Raw genomic sequence first — 23,296 nt, forward strand, 5'->3', positions numbered from 1 at the left:
TGAAAGCCAACAATGGGAAAATACAGTAGACTGGAGACAGTCTACTAAATAATTTATGACATATAGCAATTTTTTTTTCCCTATTATGTGGGCATTAACACATAAAAGTCAAACACATGGAAAATCTTATCTGGTCTCAGAGAAAAATAGTCCCCCACCCTTCCATTTCCTCAAGCTCAACACTACTCTGAGCAGCGACTATCTCCTAAAGAGATTGTGTTATTGTTTGCTCTAATTCTGCTAAACCCCAAATTGGGTTTTAAGTACACTTTTGAAACAATCATTATACCAACACAGGCTTTATCTACCACTTTCATTGCTTGCATCTCAGCAGACAATTCCTCAAAAATCTGCATTTGTTAAAGACAGCATTATATAATGTTACTTTATTCCTAGTTACAAAACTTTCAAAAAAAGGGAAAAATCCTCATCTAAAACTGCTTGCTACATTAAAGTACCGTATACAAGGATTACTTGTTCCCCCAAATTTCAATTCATTACTATGGACCATGCAAAATGTCACAGACCACAGAAGCTACATTTTCAAATGGAAGTTTTTATTGATTAATCAGGCATTGAATCAAGTATTGTAAAATAAACAGATTTTGTTTGTTAAAAAATGTCCAGAATACTATTCATAGCAAACTTGTTTCCTCATTGTCATACAGAATACGAAATTTTCCAAGAAACAAGCAAAAAAGGAACACCTGACTAATTGCTGCCACTTTGTCTGTGTATATACATATGTGTGTGTATACACAAATTACACACTATATTCGTGCATATGCTGGTGTGTGTATACCCATACATATGTGTGCATATATACACAAACATATGTGCACAAAGAGTACTGACTGAGTTAATAGGACATTGGAGAAATGTGGCTTAGCTCCAAATGAAGTATTCTGTGTTAAAATAAAGATGATACAGCAAGGTCTGTAGATGAAAGACCATCCTTTTTCCCGTGGCCAAAACCACAATCTCTCTTCAGACTCATGCTCTATCTTTACAATGAAAATATGTGAAATCATTTGGGACCTCTCCAAATTCAATGGTTGTATTTCCATCCAGCTCAATCCCTGCCAACATTGTATAAGCAAACACTGAGCAGTGTTTTCAGTTTATCCACTACTGAAATCAGCTTCTAGATCTAATATTTCTTGCAAAAGAGAAGACACACAGCCTTGCTACATGTACTTTGGTAATTCACTCTTTCCTTTTAGGCAGAAACTTAGCAATAACCCTAGAACAAAAGTCCTTTCTTCATGCATCCTTTTATCACTGCTTTGCATCAGACATCTTCTGTCAACTAATATTCAAAATTTTCAAACCATCTCAGCTAGCTCCCAACATCCCAGGCCAGGTCATCTGGGCGTTGTGTACCAGATTGTACCAGCAGCATTGTACTCAGATGCTTGGGGACTGATTTACTTTTTCATTTTTGAGGGTATACGTTTCTTGATTATTAATGACACTATGATAAACAGTGAGGTTCACTATATGTACACACTTTGTCTTTTTATGTCTACTTGGGAAAGATCAGTGGCTCCTACCTGTGAACTATGGGATGTTGCCCAGCTGAAAGCCATGGTATCAGCAATGTACTGCCAGATTTTTCTCCATTTAATTCAGCAGTTAGCAGGGCATGTAAAGGGAAATCAAAGAAACATGGAAAGGCATTTATTTTCTATTTAAAAAAACCCAAACAAACAGGCATGTAAATATTCTCCTCATCTTGTTCATAAATTTTTATATAATCCTAAGGCAAACTGTAGTAGAGCTTTGTACCTGGAGAATCAGTATTAAAAAAATCTGAAGCTGAGCTTGGGACCATTTTATTTTGGACCCATAACTGAACAAAGTGCATTAAAGCATCTTTTTCAAAAGACACCTAAAGCATGGTTATAAATTACTGAGCAAATCTTTAAAGCTGATATTCAATTTATCTTTTCTCTACACAGGCAGATATTCACCACTTGCATAATAATAACAAAACACTGCAGGAAAACCATTCTTTTAAAGTTGTCATACGCCTCAATCATCTCCCAAAATTATCATTTATACATAAGCATTGCAATAATTACAAAAAGCTTTTATCTGCAAAGGGGAAAAGAAAAAATGCACCTGATTCCGCTCTGAGATAAAGTACATAGAACCTCTATTGCCTTCATTGAAGCTCTTCTACCAACACCAGGATGAACATAGGGTCTCCCTATGCAGATTTCTACTGCTGCTGAAAGCTCACTCTTTACTTTTCATTCACAAAGTGAACTGTGCTTTCCCAAACAACCTGGGACAATGATAACTATGAGCAAATGCCAGCTGCAGTGTTTCTCCATCCAGCACATGCAAAACAGATTTCCTTGCTTTGTTGTAGACACTACACAGTGTATGACAGTGAAACATTTGTATTTAATTTAAAACCAATGGTAAAGTGGCGCATGTCTCACTTCCGAGCGGTTGGCTGGGCATGCTATGTTGAACCTTGTAAATCAGCAATAAGCATTCACATGTCTGCCATCAGAACCATGACATCTTCCATTACAATCAATCCTTAAATGATGCTGTGCTCTATCAAAGTAGTCTACAGTCAGACCTTGGATTGGCTGCTCTCCTCCAGTGCTGCTGATTCTCAGAGATGGTATCGGGCCTCCACATCCTCAGTGATTCTACAATGTTTCCCAAAGACAAAAGTGAAGCACTGGTAGATGGGAATATTGCCATCAATAAAATAAATCACCAGATGATTTATCCACTCACATTTCTAGGAGATACTCCACATGTTTTTTATGAACAGAGAGAGCATTGCCCTGTGAATAGAAGTAAATTAAACTTTATTCTTTTGCTGTGTTGGCGAGCTTCACTCCCTCGCTTGCTTATTTTTGTTCTTTTGTTCTGCACATTCCCATGTGCAAAGTAGAAATTGAGAGCTCTCACACTCAACAAGGCTGGTAATGAGACCACTAATGTTGGTACAAGTAAAACCTGAAGTATACTGACTTGTCCACTATGCAGTTTTCATCTCTCCAATTTTCTTCTATTATCCACTGTAAAATAAAATTATTCAAAAGGCTGATGAAACTTTAATTAACAGGACCACCAATGTGCAAAAAACCCCCCCTTCCCAAAAAAACAAGAAGTCATTTCCCAGATGTCCATACTAGGCTTTCACTTTTCTCTTTTTTTTTCATTTTTATAAATAATTTATAAATCTTCCTGTAGGAGATGAAATACAAAACCAACCAAACAAAAGAAACTGAAAAAAAGAGTTCTAAGGTACTATTAAAGCCACTTCTTGTCCTTCAGTACAAAATACACAGGAAGAGATTTTCTCTCCTTGTCAGTTTTGCCCGAATTTGGCAGCATTGTCTGGGATGCCACGTGGATCCTCCAGCTCTGGTGAGCTCCTGGTGTCCCTGCTGGCCGCCCTGGAAGATGTGCCCTCCTACCTTTCGGCTTTCAGCACTCACGCGAGCTGCTCAGAGGAGTCTAGGTGGTCAGGGATGGGCAAGCCTGTTATAATGGTCAAACATTTATTCCACACCGTGAACGTGGGGCACACTGGCTGGCCAAATGTAATGTCAAAAGTGTAAAGGTGTAGGGAGTTCAAAGCATCATAAAAGGCAAGGGAACCGTTGTCGTAGTCCAGCAAAATCCCGACGCGCCGGAGGTGAGGCGCGGGCTCGATGGGGATTTCTTTGCTGTTGTGCCGCACCACCCACGTGTTATTGCAGCGGCAGAGCACCCAGGAGGCTGAATTCTTGCCAATCCACTCGTGCTTCGGTGCTGACTTGTAGGAAATGCCAATAGCATACCTGCAAAACAAAAGAACATCTCAAGGAAACAAATGCTTCCTGCCATTTTGTCTCTCAGTGAAGTCAAATGTTAGCCCAGAGAACCCGCTGGAATGCCCCCGCCTCTTACCGCCCTGAGTTAAGCTCTAATTAAACAACGTTTCACCACAACATCTGCACGGGCTTAATTAATGCTTTCTCTGTCTCTCTTTTGGGTCTGACAGGTCAGGGAAGCTCATGGTATTATTTCTACCTTGGCAGCTACGGCAATTTTTTTGAGGGCTTGCCTCTGGTATTGAAAAGGAAGATTGTTGAATACTCAGCAACCCAGGGTTTAAATCACTGGACCTCAAATTTCCATTTCCAACAGATGAATACAGAGGAATTCATTGATTTTAAACACACTGCTATCTGTCAGCTAATCTGATCTCTCCTTGCTCCTTTAATATGTGGCCCTGAAGAAGGAATGCAAGAATAAACATCAAAGGACACATTAAACATCTCTCTCCCCTCCCCCCACCCCCCCATTTTGCCATTTTCAAATATGTTTTGCCAGATGTTGGTGTGGTTTTCAGATTCAAATGAACATTTTTGAGACTGGGTTTCAAGCCAAGTTAAGCAACTGTAGGTGAAGACATTTGCTCTGCAAACCATAATTTATGGCAAGATGTGCAGGGCAGAAGGATTGTGAAAATATTCTCATTAAAGGATACTGAGGAAAAATACTGGATTTGTCATATATAACAGAAATGTAAAAGTTCCTCACGTTCTAGAGACACTGCAGTATTTGTTGGACTTTCAACCAACAGAGATTAATCTGCCATAAGGTTTTTTCCCTCATTCCTTAGCGCTGGCACAGACAAACAGCATTTTACTTCTTTGAGACAGTGGGAAATACCTGAAGACCCCACTGATTTTTCCACTCCATTAACTTTCATCGTGGTGTCTTTGAATACCAAACGATAACATCTCTTCCATTGACTAAAGGCCCTCTGAAATACACCCCTGTATGACACAGAGGATCATTCAGAAGTGAAGGAAAGCAGTCTTCTGTTTCCTGCCCCTTGCTTCATTCCCTGGGGCACAGACCTACAGCTCTGCTGCCTCATGTCCCCTTCCCAAAAGCAAATCTGACCTCTGCCCCTGTTAAACTGGATCATCAAGTTGTCCTCAGTTTTATTTATTTTTTTCACACAAAAAATGTATTTTTTGTACATTTAGTAGAGAAGTGATCACATTTACAAAGTTATCTCAGTGTAAACAAGATGAAAGTTTTTGATCCCTCCAATTAAAAAAATAAATCTTAATATATACTGTATGTGGGTTCAAAAAAGCAACCAAACCCAGCTGTGGAGTAAAAGTCCTGTGAAGGCTGCTAAATACAAAGATGCATAATCTGACAAATTTATTTCTGGAGTCCAAAAGTGCTGGAGATTGGGAAACTCATCTGACAAACTATTCGAAAATAGTAAAAGAGCTTGGCCTGCTCTTTTATTGTTCCTGATGTCTCTGCTGCTACTGGTCTCTGTTAGAGAAACTGTGCCAGCACCTCTGTGGTGGGAGCCAGTGCTTCTTTTCCCCCATATTGTTATACACGTACCACGTGCTGCCACTTATCACCACCTCCCAGTAGTGCCGCCCGCTGTCGATGAAGACGTTGCCAGCCACGCCGTAGCTGCCCTGGCTCGTGAAACGCTCTGGTGTGTGGCTCTTCTTGGATGATGTCTCATCCCGCTCCACTGTCAAGTTATCATGAGACACTTTCAATTTTCTATGAGCAGATTTGGGGTCCAGTTTAAATGGCTGACCTAGAGATGCAGAGACAAAGATGACAGAAGAATGGTTTGGCTTTGATTTTTAAAAGGAGAGTGGATTAGCAAGCCTCTAAGAAGCACACAGGATTACATAATCATATTAATTTCCTTCTCTCAAGCATTCTTGAGACAGACTAACCTATCCAGCTCCCTGCAATAGCTAGTTTCTATTGCACTGTCAGTTTACTGTCAACTTCATTGTGCACTGACTTCCCCATGTTGATAATCCCTGAAAAGAGCCCTGCATAATCATCATGTCCATTATCTCTGACCTAGAGGTAACCAGAATACTCTAATTCTTGCATGTAATTGAAACCAATATACATGCTAATAAAGGTCTGAGGGTTGCTTTTTTCACAGCATATTAGATTTAGAATAACTAGTGTTCTATTAATTCTCTAGGGGCAAAGCTCCATAATAACATCTTCATCATTCCTACAAAAAGTATGTTTTCCAATCCCACAAAATGAGTCTGAAAATTACAAGAACTAGACTTGTCTCTTTGTTCACTGACAGCTTTATCTGTAACAAGCACAGTCAACAATTCAGGATTGCTTTGGAAGGATGCCCATTTGGTGCTGGATACTGTGCATTAAAAGGAAGGAAGTGAACTGTAACTTGGTCCAAATAATATGGTGCAATAACATTACTCAGGCTGTTGCTCTTGGCAAGTATCTTCGGCTGTAGCACAAGGTTTGTAGACAATAACAGGAAGCTTTTTGGTAAACCAAACCTTGTAGATATATAAAGCCCACCACAATTCTGACAGGCTTGCTCATTGTGTCAGAAAGCAGAATGATCGTTTATCTCCACCAAGAGACAACTAGAAAACTACAGCTCCACAAGTGGTCCAGCAAAGCACTTTTCTCTTCTTACTGTCTTTCATATCAAGGGGAAAAACATGTAATCAGAAGATTTGATGGCATGCACAGAAAATTTAAATTAGATCTCTCACAAAGCCTGTGTGTGGCACTGGCACACGTACTTAAGATGTAGACTGTTCAGGTTTATGTAGACTGTTCAGGTTTATCTACTTTTGAAATGTGCATTTAACTACGTATTATGAGCAAACATAGAATAAACCCCTTGCAAAGTATTTGGGGGCTATTTCTTACTACCTGACAGCAGTAACATAACCTCCTGCCTGCCTTTCTGACTGCTTAGAGTCTTTGTGTGCTGGAACAGTATCTGAAGGATGTCTCTCTGTACTAAATTGTGTCTGGTCACATCACACAGGTTAACAGCAAACAGGAGGAAATCAGAAAGGCGTACATGCCTTTCTCTTCAGACTCCTTGCACCACTCACTATCACCCCTCTTCAAGCACCCTCCCCTACAATAAGCAGGTTTCAGAAGATGCGTAAATTCCAGTGTTTTCTTTCCAGCCCTCAGAACTGCCCATGATGACTACATGACTAAAGGATTAGTTTGTGCAAGAGGAAAAAACAGCTGAAAACTAGTCTTAAAATTGCTGTTCTACATCTGTTAATAATTTGAGAAACCATTGTTTTTTTGAAGTGGGATCTCTGACTAGTCTATCACCTTGCTGAACTCCATAAAGAAATGAGGGGGTTGAAGTTAAGATGCTTTTCAGTGTCCTAAAAAAGGGATAATTCTGGAGGATAAAATTAGACTAGCAATTATCTTATGAACATTACAAAAATAAAATGTTTTACTGCAAACATAAGAAAAGTTTTTGCTTTGTAGAGGAAAAAAAATAGAGGGGATATTAAAACAAAACCACAAAAGAGTATTTTCAAGCATTTCATGTACGATGGCTTCGTTCCTACGCGATATTTCCAGTAATCAAACTACAGATATATCTCTCAAAAAAACCCCGACATATTTTCTGCACTAGAGAAGACTAAGGCAATCTTGAATTATATTAAATAAGTGGCTTTCATTTTGGAAACCACTTTAAAAAGTTGAACTTCTCTGTCCTCTTGTATTTTCCAAAGATCAGATCTAAAAAGGAAGGCCAGAAAGGAGAAGACTCCGTGCATCCGGATCTGGTGTTACTCACTGTTTGTCTTGAGCTTGCCAGGCTCACTGCTGCGGCTGCCAGCCTGATTGATGGCCTTGACAATGAAGATGTACTTGGTGCCACTCTGCAACCCGTGCACCGTGTAGTGGTTCTGTTTGATATTGGGAACAATCATCCAGCTGTCGGCTGAGTTGCATAAACCTGCAATTTTGAACAGAGCACATCAGTCACAGCACACAAAACACACAGAGGGACATTTAGAGCATTCCCAGGCACCAAACGACCAATATGAGCTTTGCTTCTGTACCTTTTAAAGTGTTGTTATATTTACTGAGCCACTACTTAAAGTCACTAATTCATTTTATCAACCCTCAGCCAAGGCACCTTTTAAATTCTTGCTATGTGAAGTGAACCATAAAAAGTGGGCATTTAAGAAATGGCTCAGTGGAGACACTAGCAGTCTGAGATTTTTCATATCCCAGCACAAGGCATTCTTTATTGCTTAAGAACTGGAGGATTATGGAGATCCCATCAATCTACTGTTTGGATTAATGACCTCAGTTTAAACCTCAGAAAACGAACGTGAGCAGTAAAGCCAGCAGGGCTGGGGAGGCACCTTTGCTGACAGTCCCCAGGTATGCATTCTTCAGAACCTGAAGCAAATCATGGGAGGCCAAACAGGGCAGAGCATGGGCTTCAGGGAAACCTTTGGCTCTTGCATATCAGACTTTGCCAGAAAGTAATCTAAGCCAGTAAATTTAATGGATGCAACTTTTTGATTTATGTCCTCATGATGAGATGCCAGCTGGGAAAGTGCTGGAAAATTTTCCATTTATAAACCTTTTTGGTTTATATTTGGTTTACATTTTATGCCTACCACAGAAGTATAACACACAGGAAATAAGTAAAATAAGGCAGTACCAATATCATAAACAAATCAGGAAAATACCCTATTAAAATGAACTTTTAAATCTTTGTAAGTTTTTCCTACTGTGATATAAATGCAATGGCAGTCAATCACCCATACATACAGTTCCATCACTGTATATTTGGAACAGCTCCTGGTCTAATGGATTCCCCAGCCTCTTATTGTAGATGTTTACATAAAGAAAAAATTTAACATTTATGAAGAGTATATCTATTGACAACATTTTATATGGTTTTACAGCCAGAAGTAGATAGATGCAAGTGGAAATGTATGGATGTATGCACATATGTATGGTTGGAAAATGTAACAGAGAAAGGCTGACAGACTTCTTGGCTTCTGTCTTTACTGGGCACAGAACACATTATGGAAGCTGTTGTTATTTACAGACAGCTTTCAGCTTTTAATGCATGTTCTACCAGCAAACCATTCATGAAGACAATCTTTTAGAACTCAGTAGTAATTCAGCTCTGTATATCAGACAATATCAAAACTTTATGTAAAGTAAAATGTGAAGGCTACTGTTTACAAAACTGGAAAGAAACAGATCTGTGATATGGGTTTGCAGACTCATAGACAATTCATGGGCATACTGTGAGATTCCTTCCTAATGTGATATGTGCTTTTCATAATAAAAGATCATTAGAAACAGAATTTAAATTCCAAATTTCAATTTGAGTATTATGATGTTTGTGTCTCAAAACTCTCTTGCAGTACAAAGCATTTTTGAGAGGCAGGCAGAACAGAGATTCATCCTGCTGTGCAAATGGGTAACTGTGGGACAGTTTCAGGTTAGATTTATACTATCTTGCCACCTAATGAAGAGCTACAATGCCTAACCTATTTTTCTATGCTCTGAGGAAAGGCAGAAATCAGTGAGTAGTTTCTTTCACTTCCCCAGCTGTGAACATCCTACCAACTGCAAATGCCTCTCTTGTCCACAGAGGAAGTCAAGGTGATCAGCATACATGAGATCTCAAATTTCAGGTATCTAAAATGATGTGAGAGGAGTCACTCATCTGTAGATAATTTATATATATATGATTGCATAGAACAAATATCTACGCAATCATATATATATGCCTTTGTCATGAAGAGAAAGAACCCACTTTATACCCCATGGTAACCCCACCCCTTGTAGTGAACTGCTTAAAGCAACATCCGTCCATGTCTTCTCTCACTGAGCCCTACACACCAAATTATTTTTTTAGGCTGTGTGTGAATGGGTTTCCTATGAGGAAGAAAGAAAATAAAGGAAGCAGCTTCCTGACATAAAATATTTCACTGACTACTCAGAGGAAATCTCATCTTTTCCCAGTTTGCCACAGATATTAATCACACACTCCTGTATCTGAACTACCACATTGATTTTGCATTGAGACTAACCTTACTGGTGCTATTGCAAAATAAATTAAAGTATGTTAAAACAAAAATAAGCACTGCTTTTAAAAGGAATTTAATATGATCAAGAAGTCTTTAACTAAAATGCCTCTGATAGGATACCAAATAACATATGACAATAAGTGGGATGGACACAGACAGTGGTCCTAGAAGTGTCTTCTCCAACCACAACCACATTTTGAAAGCAAGTTCTCTGGTATGTATAATCCATATATAAACTGACCATTATGCAGACACAGAAATGCCTAGAGTTTTTGTAACTCATCTAGAAACTAGTTTTGTATTATTCACTGCAACTCTCTAATGGGCACATTTTTAAGACTTCCATTACACTTTTTACAATACCCTCCAGAGGCTGATTTCTCCTTAACCAAGTATAAAACTTTGCTCCAAATAAGTATATAAAGGACAGTAAAGGAACTGTTGCATTGCTATGAGTCTCCTCTTCAGTTCATCCCCTCCTCCTGGGTATGTGGATTTATACATACCAAATATCACTGAAGGCCTTACCTACCCTGAACACTCTGCACAATCAATAGAGAGAGCCATTGGAAAGTGAACATTTGATGGCCAAGGTCCAAATAGAGTATTTCACTTGAATTCTATTTCATACAGGAAAGATTATTTACAAATGTGGCCATGACCTGACTCATGTTCTAGAGGAAAGCTCTATCTCTTTGATGACACAATACATCTTAGGTTTCCTTTCTTTGTCCTTCCACTCTTAGGCATCCCAGACTACTGATGTGCAATAAATGCTGGATGTGCAGTGACTGACTCGGTTATTTTACTTGACAAACCTTGTTGTCTTAAACAGCTCAGCTCTTGCCTATGCACCAAAGGGCTCAATGATATGTTCTTGTGCTTTCTGACTGTAAGCTCTTTGATAACAGGCTTTAAATTGTACTTTGACTCAAAAATCCTGGGAATGAAGTATTGATGATGCCAAACTACAAGTTCAAACTCCTTCAAAAGGGAGAATAGCTACTTGTGGCAGCCAAGTTAAGCATTTACTTATGAAAGAATAATTTGTCACTGCATCAAAGGAATTTGTCTCCAGTTATGCCCTGTCAGGACAGCCTTTCTTCTCTGAATACAAAAGAATATGATTAAGGAAGTTCAGGGAAATGAACAAGCAGCCTGATCACACTGGCATCCAGGGGAAGTGTTTGCCCTCTCAGTTCCCTGCCGGTGGCAGCAGGTGAAGTGGAAAGTACACATCTCCTCACTGGGGCAACAGCAGGGGCCAAGGTCTCCCATTGTACCCACTCCTAATCCAGGCTGCATTCAGGTTTCTTGCTTCAAAAACCCAGGGCTTTTTACAGGGTTATGCAGATGGTAAAACAATGTATTTTAAAACTGTAGCCTACAAAAATGTAGAGAATTTAAATTACATCCTGGAACGGTGCAGTGAGCACAGTGATGTCCATACAGGATGTGTGAGTTTTCAAAACAAGTTTCTCAGAGTCTGGAGGTAATAATTTGTAAAGCTATTTCCCTGGTGTTGGCTGTTGATGCACTTTAAAAAACAGATGGGAAAAATCCCAAGGTGTAAATCCTCCTAAAATTTACACTGATAGATTTTAATAAAATATATTTTCTTGAAAATTGGAAAAGGAGCACAAAAGTCATAGGAAGGTCATTTAATCTCTTGAGTATTTTAATTATTGTAAAATGTTTTATTTAAATAAATTATTACCAATTCAAATTGGTAAAGCAAATAAGGTAGATGAAAGTAACAAATAGCTCTCCACCCCCACTCTTCATTCCCATCTGAAAAAAAAAAAAACAAAGCAGGATTTCTGAAAAACACCTTGATTTTGTTTTAAGAAATACAGTCATTTTATACTTTTAAAGATGCAAAAGTTTTCCTGGTTTTATCCCAAATTTGCTTTTGTGCCATTAAAAATTCTCACTAAAATCTCTAGTAGAAATCTGAAGACTGTAAGGAATTTTATTAGATTTTATTTTTATTAAAATAAAACTTCCAGAAAGAGGCAAAGTCTAATTAAAAACATTAAATTATACTAATATTAAAAATTATTTGGTGAATCATAAATTCACTATTTTTCATTGAAGCTTGGGCTCCTAATTGTCTTAGGTCCTTCCAAAAACTTTTGTCCTCTCTCAAAGGAAGAGAAGTCCTATTACAGTGAAAAGGTTCTGACAGTAGTACACTGTGTCCTTCACAGAGTGTTTTTTTTATAAATTAGACTATATGACTAATTATCCCTGATTTCTTTTACAAGGTAAGAGAGAATGATTTGCTGCTCTTCATCAAGAAGGGAGAGATGTATTTTTCCTGAAAAATCTTGCATCAGAGCTAGAGAAAAATTTGAACCATCCTGAAACACACTTTAACAAATCCACAATGTTAAAAAAGGGCATACTCAATGAATACTTCAAAATCTATTGAAATGGGGTAATGAAATTATAATGCATGTTAGTTAGCTCGTGACAAAGTAATTTTAAAAGCTTTTATGTATTCAGATTGCAGGTGATTAGCTGCCTCTCAGAAATGCAAATGTACAAATGGTATAACTCTGAGGACAACTGCTTTAGTAAAAGCCTACTTAATTTAGAGTTCCGTGTTGCTCTTATGCACAGAGCAGGTCTGCCAAGCATTCAATAGCCGAGAAGTTTGGCCACATTTGGAAATAATCTTTCCTGTATGAAATAGAATTCAAATTAAATACTCTATTTGGACCTTGGCCATCAAATGTTAACTTTCCAATTTTTCAGTTAATAAAAAAGAATATAGTTGATTATGTTGGATAGAAAGTATACTAAAAAAACATAGCATTGCTTGTTTTTGTTACTGAATTCTTAGCAATCTCTGGATGATATATGCCTCTGGTGGGGGAAATGTACTGTGAGTGGAAAGTGCAGTCAGGCTGGCTGTGTGGTTTAAGAAACAGATTCCAAAATAACAGCCTCCATTAGCACGGTAGGTGGGTATGTATGCAAAGTGATTCCTATTGTCTCCAGGGAAAAAGCTTGTGGGTTTAATGCACTACTTGAGCTACTCCCTGGTGACTAATTCATAGCTAAAACCCCACAGAACTGAAGTCAATCTACGAGCCTGTTTACATTATCTGCAATATGCAACTCACAATACCAGTGGGAATCTCCTGGATGTGACAGAGAAATAAAAATACAGTTATGTGCAACAGCATGCGTATGCCATAAATACGAGGAAATTTTTGCTAACCCAAAGTCTAGAACAGGATTCAAAAAACCCCAAAACACAGACCTATCTCCAGTTCATCAAAACCTGAAGGCTGTAGCGCAACACCTGTTAATGCCACTTACAGTGAGAGCAGCTCTCTGTGTTCAACATCACTACCAAGGTACACTGAGATATTCTAAGAACGGCCTTGGAAAGCCATTTGTAACAGGTGTGATGTTAAATCCTTCTGCAGGATCAAGAATAGAATGTAACAAAGTGAATAAACATCCAAGCAGTGTTCTGAGGATGGGATTGACAGGGCAAGAAGAAACGGTCTCAGGATGTACCAGGGGAGGTTTAGATTGCATATTAGGAAGAATTTCTTCATGGAAAGGCTGGTCAAGCATTGGAACAGACTGTCCAGGGAAGTGGTGGTGTCACCATTCCTGGAGAGATTCACAAGTCATGTGGATGTGACATTTAGGGCCATGTTTTAGTGGTGGACTTGGCAGTGTTAAGTTAATGGATGGACTCAATGATCTTAGAGGTTTTTTCCAACCTAAGTGGTCCTATGATTCTGTGATGTTAGTGTTATTAATCTCCAATACAAGTGTAATTTGGAATGACCTGGGAGAATCTCATATTTTAGAAATCCAGGCAGATTTGTAGCATGTTGGCAGGAAGATCACCATTGGAGGGGTTCAAGCCTATATTAAATAAAGATATTTAAAAAAAGGCTTTACAACATTTAGAAAGGCCTTTCAAATATACTCACATATGCATGTATTTAATGCGGGTTACCATTATAGCTTTCAATTACACCAGGAAATTTGCATAAGAATTAGCTCTGTTAAAAAAAACTCAAAACAAAAATCCAAACAAAACAAAATAAAACCCAAAAATATCACCAAAAAAAAGGAAGAACCATTCTTTCATTTCTTTTTACTTTCATTTAAGGTCTTCAGAGCATTTTGTAATTAAGTTTCTTACAGTGTTGATTTGTTTAATCTTCAAAGTTTTAATTAACTATTTTAGCAAAATGATAATATGGAAGCTGAGACTGCATACTGAGCACCTCATGCTATGTTTGAAAATTATAATGCATCTCTGAAAGCAGACATTGATATATGTTTTTCAGATCAAAGCTTTCACCTCCACATGGGAAACCTACACTACAGCCTAAAATAGAAATACCTTGTTATTTATTCACTAGTAAGCAAAGAGTAAAATCCCACATCCCAAGGCTGTGGAAATGGCACACCTTTCGCTGCTGCCATGTTCATACATAATGTGCAAGTCAATTATTGAATTGACTTGCACAGCATAAAGCCATAGATAAAAATGGACTAGAAAACAAGCAACACCAGCTTATCATTGTCGTCTCTGCTTGGTAGTGATTTGTCAGAGAATGTTTTCCTTCCTTATCTACCTTATTTCAATTTTTGAAAAATTGCTATTAGACTTTTTTATTATTCCACTTGCTCAGATGTAGAAGCATGTGCTGAAGTTTATTTGGTCTTTCCAACAGAGTTAAATTTTGCAGTGTGTTCTTCAAAATCAGACTCTTAAGAGAAACACTAAATGGAGGTTTTGACAAAACATTCATCAAATTTTCAATAATCCATCTTCTTCTTTCAGTCAGTCCTGAATACTGTAATACATTCACAGTATGCTACTTTAAAAGGTATTAAGATGCCAGCACATGAATCCTCACATGTCCTTTCAGATGGCTTGGAAAATAAACTCCTGCTCAGTGATGGAGAGGATGAGGTGCACACAGTAACAGAGGAGTCAGTGGGAGAGTTTGGCTCAGAACTCAAACTTGGCATAGACCATGCCATTTTTCCACTGACATAAAGCATGTAAACATGCCCACAGCACTGACTTTCCTCAAAGTATCTCAACAAGTTTTCTTCTTACAAAAATGTTTTGCAAGAAGAAAATAATTTCTGCCCTGAGTCACAACTAAGCCTATCTAGCTCAGTGCGTGGCCAGGGAATTTGATGCTGGGGAAAGATGGGGGTGTACAAAGGTTTCAAGAAACACGGAGAGCACACACTGATAATTTCTCACCTTGCTTTCCCAGGCATCATCAGCTTACAGCTCTGGCAATTCCAGAGCAACTTCATTGCACTTCATTGCTCTCAGTGTACTTTTCTTGCATGATCTGTCCAGGCATTTCTTGAACTCAAAAACACACCAACCCCCTGTGTTGATTAGTTCCCTATCTAAATATGTGTTGACTTGAACAAGCTCCACATTTTGATTGATTTGACTCATTTCAGAATCCTTGTTTAATAAAACAAGTCTGTGTCAGCTAGTGGTATGCCCATTAAATATACAGAGACCAGGAAGAAGTTGAATGACTTCTCCAAATTCATAGCCAAAACCTCAATGATTGCAGAACACTGAATCCAGAAACCCTGACTTCCCGACCAAAGATTAGACTATATATTTTTTCTGTGAGAAGTTATTTAACAATAAAGCAATCCAAAATCTAATTAAGTAAATTCAGGCATTAAAGAAAGTCACAGACTCAAAACAGAGAGTGTACTCATAAAAAATGTGCTATAATACAAAATATACAACGTTTATTAATCTTATTTTAAATAAAACCAAGTTAACTTATAAATTGTTGTTCCACTGATGTTTTCTGATTTAGCCTGTAGTTCAGTGAGACCTTTGCTTTGTAGCCTTGAAAACAATAAAAATCAGAAGGAAGGACTCAATCTGTATTTCAGACAAAGGCCCAGATGTCAAGTTTATATAATGACAATCGGGCTGCATTCTAAGTAATGACCAGTTCAACACAGGCTGCCATGTGCACACTGCTCTGACTAGTGCAGAGAATGGAACTGAGATCTTTGAACTTGCTACATCTGCAAAAAGGAACTTGGGATGCCTTTTAAAATCATTATTGGTTTGGATTGAAAATTTAGGCTTTAAATCTTTCTAGAAAATAATGTTTTCTTTTGTTCTTGACATAGGAGTCTATTTATCTTTAAAGACACTTGGGTTTCATAGAAACCATGAGAGAACAACGAGAAAAGAGAAGGTTGATACTCACTAACAACGTTGGCTTGTCCAGTGAAGATGGTGTACTGCAGCTCATAGGAAACCACACAGAACTCATCATCTGATGTCCAGTGCACAGTGATGGTATCATAGGAGGCTGTACAGAGCTCTTCTCGAATGGTGGGAGGGTTGGGAGCTGTGAGACACAACACAGCAGCACAGTCAGTGAAGTGCTTCCCCTCTCCCCTGAGATTAGGGGATGTAGTTGATGTATGAGATTGTAGAGACATCATCCAACAGACTTTTCAACAACTTTTCACTAATTCCAGTTATAATTTTGATTATCAATTGACTGTTAGGAAGGAATTCTTAATAACAACATAAAAACATAGGAACTCCAGATTTTGAAAATATTTTGTATTAAAGTAGCTTTAGTTCCAGATGCCATAGACCAAGTGACGTATCTGTCACATTAGATGAATACAATGACAAGTTACTTTTTCTAAGATTGTTCTGATCATTTCACCAAATTTATCAAAATTCCATTGAAGCATATCAAGAGGGAGGGTCAACACTCTTCACTGTTGATTTGAAAGCAGTGTTTGCCCAGCCTATCTTACCAGAGATGGCCATAAGTGGCATTGTGGTGGTGCATCCTTCCTGGCCCTGCTCTAGGCTGCACTGTGATTCATTAGCAACAAGTATTTTAAAAGTATAATTTTGGGGAAGCTGCCAACACTCATACTTTCATGTCCAATTTTCTCCTCTCTCCATTTTTATTGATCTCCTAGCTATCCTTTCCAACACAGATACATATCATTTCTGCTGGTTATAAAATTAACATTTTGCAGCATTAAAAAAAGAGTTCTTATCATAACATAATGACTATATGAATATTACAAGCAAATAGTCACCCAGGAGCCCTCTGTCTCTGTTTTTATAATCCACAGGCAAAATCTTTGTGTAGCAAGATATACAATCTTTTCTCATATTAACACATGAATTTGTTCTAAAGACCTACTTAAAGTGAAACTTGAAGCAAATTACTGGGGTCTAATTTTCCTGTTTGCAATCTTTCAAAAGCCAAACACCTAAATAACAAAGAAATGAGTCTATATTCCTGAGGGATGTTCCTGCATGCTTGTCTTCATTCCAAATCACCTTCCCTACAAGCCACATCATGAAAAGAGGAATCACAAATCCTTTTGCTTTAATAGTGTTTCTCCCAGCTGTCACAGACTGAAGAAGGAGGGCACTCAAGCTGAAACAACCAAATTATGTTTGAATTAAAGGAAAAGGAAAGCAACTATGAATGTTTGTGGTTTGGTTTTGAGTTTCTTTTTCTGTCAGCTCTTTAACCTCTGATAGCCACAAATAATAGCCTGAAAAAAAAAGTCCCTCTGAAGGAATTCCACCTTTACTTTTGCAAGATCTTATTTTTATGAAACATCTATTTTTTTCCATCAAGAATTTTTATGGATCGTGTCTCTGGCTTACTGATGTATGTTCCCAAGGATTAGAGTGCAGATAGGTTCCCAGGCAGCCTCTTTTAACCAAGGGGCTTAAGGAAAAGTTCAAATGTGTTTCAGGATACGAACATGATTTGTGATGCTCTAAATATTGAATCACAGAAGCTTGTGCTTTTTTTTTTAACTTGTCAGAAAAACCCTTGGGACAGAAGGGTATTAATGAAAAGAAATACAAATAAACTCAAGTAAGAACAGCTATCTGTGAGAAGAATGCAATCAAAATGTGGGGAAAAAAAGGTCCACAGTTTTCTGAAAAGATTAATGGCAATATCAGCTATGTTCCAAAAATGTATCCCGTAGAACAATCACCGGAGGTTTTAATTATTTTTTTATTCCTAGCTGGGGCTTCATTTCAATATTTTGCCAGCCCTTTAAAGGCCAAACAAAAACTGGAACAAGTGTTAATAACAAATATACAAGCAGATAAATTTTTATTTGTCTGATGGTGTTCAACTGAAGTTTTCTTCTGTCATTTCCTGCACCTAACAGCAAAACATTTTACTTGAGAAACGTACTTGTTATTATTTCAACACAGAAAATAAATATTAATTTATGGAAAACAAAAATTACTGAAGGTTTAATTAATTGCAAACTGCATTTCAATAACACCTAAGCATCTTCACCTTTGAAAATGGCATCTTAAGTTTGCTCTTTGTGTGTACACCTGGCCTTATAGCTGCAAATCTACAGGCTTTCATGTAATGAAAATGTCTGAAAGAAATTTTACCTAAGAAAGACATATTTTCCCTGGCTGTTGTGATTAACCCACACTCACCTGAGACTATATTGCATTAATTCTGCTCTTTGGCAACATTCATTTCATCTACTACTCAGAATAAAACAAATACACTTTCTTCTCCTACAGAAGGACAGGCAACTCTACATTCAGATGCTTTGCTATGACAAAATAATGTAGCTGTCTGACTGCCAAATTCATCATTGCACAGCACATCCTCCTTTAGAGAGTGTAAATTTGTAATGCAATTAAAGAGATTGACCTCACCCAGTTAGCTTCCTTCAGTATTGCATTTAGTGTGTGATTTGGTGGATTATTGAATTCACCAGCTCTGTTACAGGGCTCTGTGCCATGGGAACCTCTCAAAGACTCCAGTGATCTCGAGGCTGCTCCTGCAGGTTCCCCTCCCTGGCTCGGGTGTGCTTCACACTGCTCCAGAGGGGAAGCCCAGCATGCTTCCAGCACAGCAATGGAAGGCACAATCCACTTCTCCATAGAGGATCAGAGCACATATCTGGGGGTGGAAACTGCTTCACACACTCAGACCTTCATTCACCAGTTTTGTGAATCAACACTCTCTCACAAGACAGAAAAATCATTGCTGAAGGCTGTTTTACTTCATTTTAGCTCAAAACTGAGTACACACACTTAAAAAGTCAGTATCCACACCTAAAATGCCTGAAAGGCACTAATATTAGAAATGGAGTTTCTAAATTTGCTCTCAGGAGTAACTCATCTCACCAGCATAACTATTCCCTTTCAACCCTTTTAGTTTAAGGCACCTTTCTTTCTGTGTCATCTGCGTGGCTTTTGCCCTGATGGCTCACAAGGTCTGCACACCTGAGGGACACTTTAGGGACACTGCCACCTCTCCCTGGTGAATTCCAGCATTAATGCAGCATCTTCTGGGTGTCTATTGAGATACTATCTAAATCCTCTCAGCACAAGGTCACAGAGACAGACTAAAAAAACTCAAATTAATTTTGTTTGCTCAGTTTCTCTCTCCCTGCTGTCATACAGCGACTGACTTTGTAAAGATTCCTTATGGATTTTGAAACTGAGTATCAAGACCTAAAAGAAGACCTAAGCAATCTGCTTGAGTTAATTGTGCTAGAAATATCCATATTGCTGGTTTGACTGTGAGGGAGTTGCAGAGCTGCTCTGAACCTCTCTTTTGAATATTCATTACTGATTCCATCTTGTATCATGGCACTGGGCTGAATCAGCAAGGAGGAATTGGAAAGGCACAGTTCCATCAGATGTGGACACAAATTTTATGTATTATTAAGTTGTCACGTGTGAGTTACTACCAAGGGCTTGGTCATACATACAAACCATCTCAACTCAGTCTTTGGGCAGGACTGCTCAAAGCCAACAGAATGAGAAGAGATTACACGAGCGTTGTCTGGAACTGGTCTTTGATCTTTCAGTGCTGAAAGGGTTAAGCAGTAAGACAGGTTGTCAAGAGTTTCCAGAACAAAGTTGTTTCAGTGTGAAAAAATTGCTGGCATATGCTAGGCAATACATATTTCTTTGTGCAGTCATAGGTGAAGTGATGGATGAAAAAAACTTATCATTGTTTCAGATAGGATTTCTGAAGTAGGGCAAATTGCAAGGTCAAAGAATGGATGCTCCTGCAATTGATTTCAAAGTATTAGGACACAAACCAAGCACTTTTGATTCACAATGGACAAAAAAAGTCCTTATGACAGTAATATTGTGCAGAGAGTTTGCAAGTTGTACGTATTGCCTGGATCTAGCTAGATACATGTCTAGAGAAAGATGGTTTCCAGATGAAGAGCTTGAGCAACTGTTAAGATAAGAATGCTTTCAAAAGACATCAAGGCTATATATAGAGAGAATAGAACAGTCAGATGAAGATTAAAAGTATTCTTTTAATATACTGAGCTTGATATCTCAATCTGATATCTCTGTCTGGTTGGCAACTTTCAAAAAGATGCCAGAGATTTTATTTGGATAGCAGAAGCTTTGGGCAGACATCTATGTAAATGATAAGCACAAACTAGTTAAATTTATTTCTTCAGTAACGCCTAGGAAGAAAGAAAGATAAGGTTGGGGATATGGAGATTGAAGAAGATCTGACAAATATTATACTGGGAAGAACCAAAGGAGAAAAAAATCTCCAGGAGACAGCCAAGGTCAATGGTTTCAAAAGCAACTGACAGCAGAGATAATGAAGCTGGAATTTAGGTTTTGACATTTTGTTCAGAAGCAGTACAGATGACAGTCATAAGGTAGGCTTCTTCACTTAATTCACACCATAGATCTATGACTAGGATGTACAAATGGTCTTTGTTTTACTTAACTGTGAAATGTGATAAAAGTAAAGCCTAATTCACTCTGTCACAAAGTGTTCAGTTTATGATCTATGAAAATTCCATGCACCAATCTGAAAGGAGTAATATAAAGCTTTCTCTGGAGTTTCTGGGCAACAGTAGAGAATAATCAAATCCATTTTACTCTTGGGATTATATATATATATATATATATATGTATATATATATATATACACACACACACATATATGTATATATATATATATACATATATATATGTATACCTATAGCTCATGTATACTTATTTACATATATTTACATGAATGTATTTTAACTGTCTGTATAGATTGCATTTTATGCTCAGATCATTTGGACATGTGCTTTGCATTTTGCCACTGCAGCCCATATGCTATTTATTAATGTGAAGAAAAGCCAGTTAGAACTGTTTTTCACTGGGCATCAAGGATAAAAATGGTTTGTTAGGGAAAAAAAACACTAAAATGCTTGATATATATGCAAGTTTCCTTAGACTGCATTGCGAGCAATTTTTTAAGCTGTGGATGAGTTAGGAAAAAGGCAGAGAAGGACCTATGTAAATGACACAGTCATCATGATGGATCACAGAAAATATCTTTGTAGCAAGACAACCCTTCATTTTGGTACAGATATAACCTTCGTTTTCTGCAGTGCAGAGCAATTAAGTTGATAATATTGACATATGACGCACAAAGGGGAGAAGACCTGAGGGATGCAGGAACAGACTGCTAGACAGAATTAACCTCATATAACTTCACAGATCTAAACCACAGCTATCTGCATTTGAATAAATACATCTATCCTCTATTTGGAGACAACTGGGAGAAGTAGACAACTCCAGAATGGAGTCTAGTGCCTCAATATATGTTCCTCAAAATGAGATGGTTATTTCTCTTCTTTGATCATAAAGGAAGACTGATTATTTTAGAGGTCGATTGCTAGATTAGGGTGAATGAGTCAGATTTTTCTTTTAATCCTTCATTTCCTTGGATTTATATAAATTTAGGGTGAAGGCTGAACATGATGGCAAAATTCCTGCAGATTTAGAGAGGCAGAAAACATAACATTTCACTGGTACTGTATAAAAAGCTGAAATTGATCTTATCACATTATTGTTGTGTTTTATTTACTTGAATATGTGTTAGACACTGATTGTACTTACCTGTCACACAAATTCCTTGCAGATATAATTTCTCTTTTTGATGTGGCAAGAATCCCACAGCTCCAGCAGAGTGCTGCTGCCCTGTGCATGCACCCAGTCTTGTGATTCCCAGTATTGATCTATTCACTATTCATGGAATCACAGAATCAGAGAGTACTTTGGATTGGGAGGAACCTTCAAAGGTCATTTGGCTCAATCTCCAGACAGTGAATAGGGACAGGTTGCTCAGAGTTCTGTCCAACTTGACCTTGAATGTTTCCAGGGATGGGACCTATACAGCCTCTCTGGCAACCTGCTCCAATGTCTCACCACCTTCATTTTAAAGATTTTTTCCATACATGTAGTCTGAACTTACCCTCATTCAGTTTAGATCTGTTACCCCATGTCCTTTCTCAATAGACACTACTAAAATGTTTTAAGTGCTGAACACCACAATGAGGTCTCCTTGGATCCCTCTCATCTGTAGGCTGAACAATTCTAACTTTCTCAGCTTTTCAAGAAAAGCCAGAAGCCAGTCCTCTGCTTGGAGTCCTCTGCTTGGAAAAGAGAGTGGTTAGCAATGCAGAGGCTGCATTCTCACATTCTCCTGAACTAACACAAGCATATCCTCTGAAAACTGGGACAAGTGAATGGACCCAGGAAGTGTTTTCCAATGCTTTTCCAACAGTGTTTTGTGCCTTTCATTGCAAATTCTTGCTGCTAACAGCAGATGCTTAAAGATGCTGCAAAATAAAAACCTACCACATCTCTTCTGTTTTCAATTGAGCTGGAATGAATTGTTCTAATTCTGGCATTGAAATCAAAACACCCTAAATTACAGTAATTTGTTTCTCTTTGTGAGTCATTGTACACTCTGAGACTACACATTACTCAGGCTTTCAGTAAGGGTCTAATCCTGTGGGCTTCCTCAGGCCAAAGACCTCAGTTAGGCAAGGTGGGGCTCTGCAGGGTGGAGATCCCACGCCACAGCCAGGCTCAGAGCACACCACACACTCTCTAGCTCCAGACACAGCCAGATCCTCCAGTTCTGTGATGGGGGAAATTCACAGTCACCGACATGAGAAAACATCTTTCGCTGCTGAGCCTGTGATGTTGATTGCTTGAGCGGCTGCTGATTGCTCATGGGAACTCTGCCAGGCAGCCATCTGCTGCAGCAAGGAGGCAGCCCCAAGGGACGGCAACACCTGGAGCATCCATCTCCTGGGAAACAGGGCTTGGTCCCTGCTCTCCCTCCTCTGGCTGCTCCAGGCGGAGCTCCAGCTGTTCTTTCACTGCACTCTGCTGCAGTGGCTTTTAATAATTTCTTAAACCTACTTCCTCACACTCTGGTGGTGAAGAATGCAAGGAGAGGAGGTGGGAAATGCATTCCAGTTGTTTGAAGCACCCAGTGCTTCCTGGGGTGTTCTGGGGCTGTTGGAGGTAATATATTCAGGAT

General features: G+C 38.4%; 1 protein-coding gene across 1 annotated transcript in view; it reads right to left on the reverse strand.

Moving 5' to 3' along the window:
* Positions 1 to 536: 536 nt before the first annotated feature.
* MID1 (midline 1) overlaps positions 537 to 23,296 on the reverse strand; it is a 237,114-nt gene continuing 214,354 nt past the window's right edge. The window contains exons 7-10 of the mRNA XM_059493366.1: positions 16,154 to 16,297; positions 7,631 to 7,792; positions 5,395 to 5,602; positions 537 to 3,815 (exon numbers count right to left, since the gene is read on the reverse strand). Of these exons, the coding sequence (XP_059349349.1) occupies positions 3,467 to 3,815; positions 5,395 to 5,602; positions 7,631 to 7,792; positions 16,154 to 16,297 (863 nt within the window). The 3' untranslated portion in view covers positions 537 to 3,466. The remainder of the gene's footprint in view (positions 3,816 to 5,394; positions 5,603 to 7,630; positions 7,793 to 16,153; positions 16,298 to 23,296) is intronic.

The sequence above is a fragment of the Ammospiza nelsoni genome, chromosome 2 (genome assembly GCF_027579445.1).
Source record: "Ammospiza nelsoni isolate bAmmNel1 chromosome 2, bAmmNel1.pri, whole genome shotgun sequence".
Classification (NCBI taxonomy): Eukaryota; Metazoa; Chordata; class Aves; order Passeriformes; family Passerellidae; genus Ammospiza; species Ammospiza nelsoni.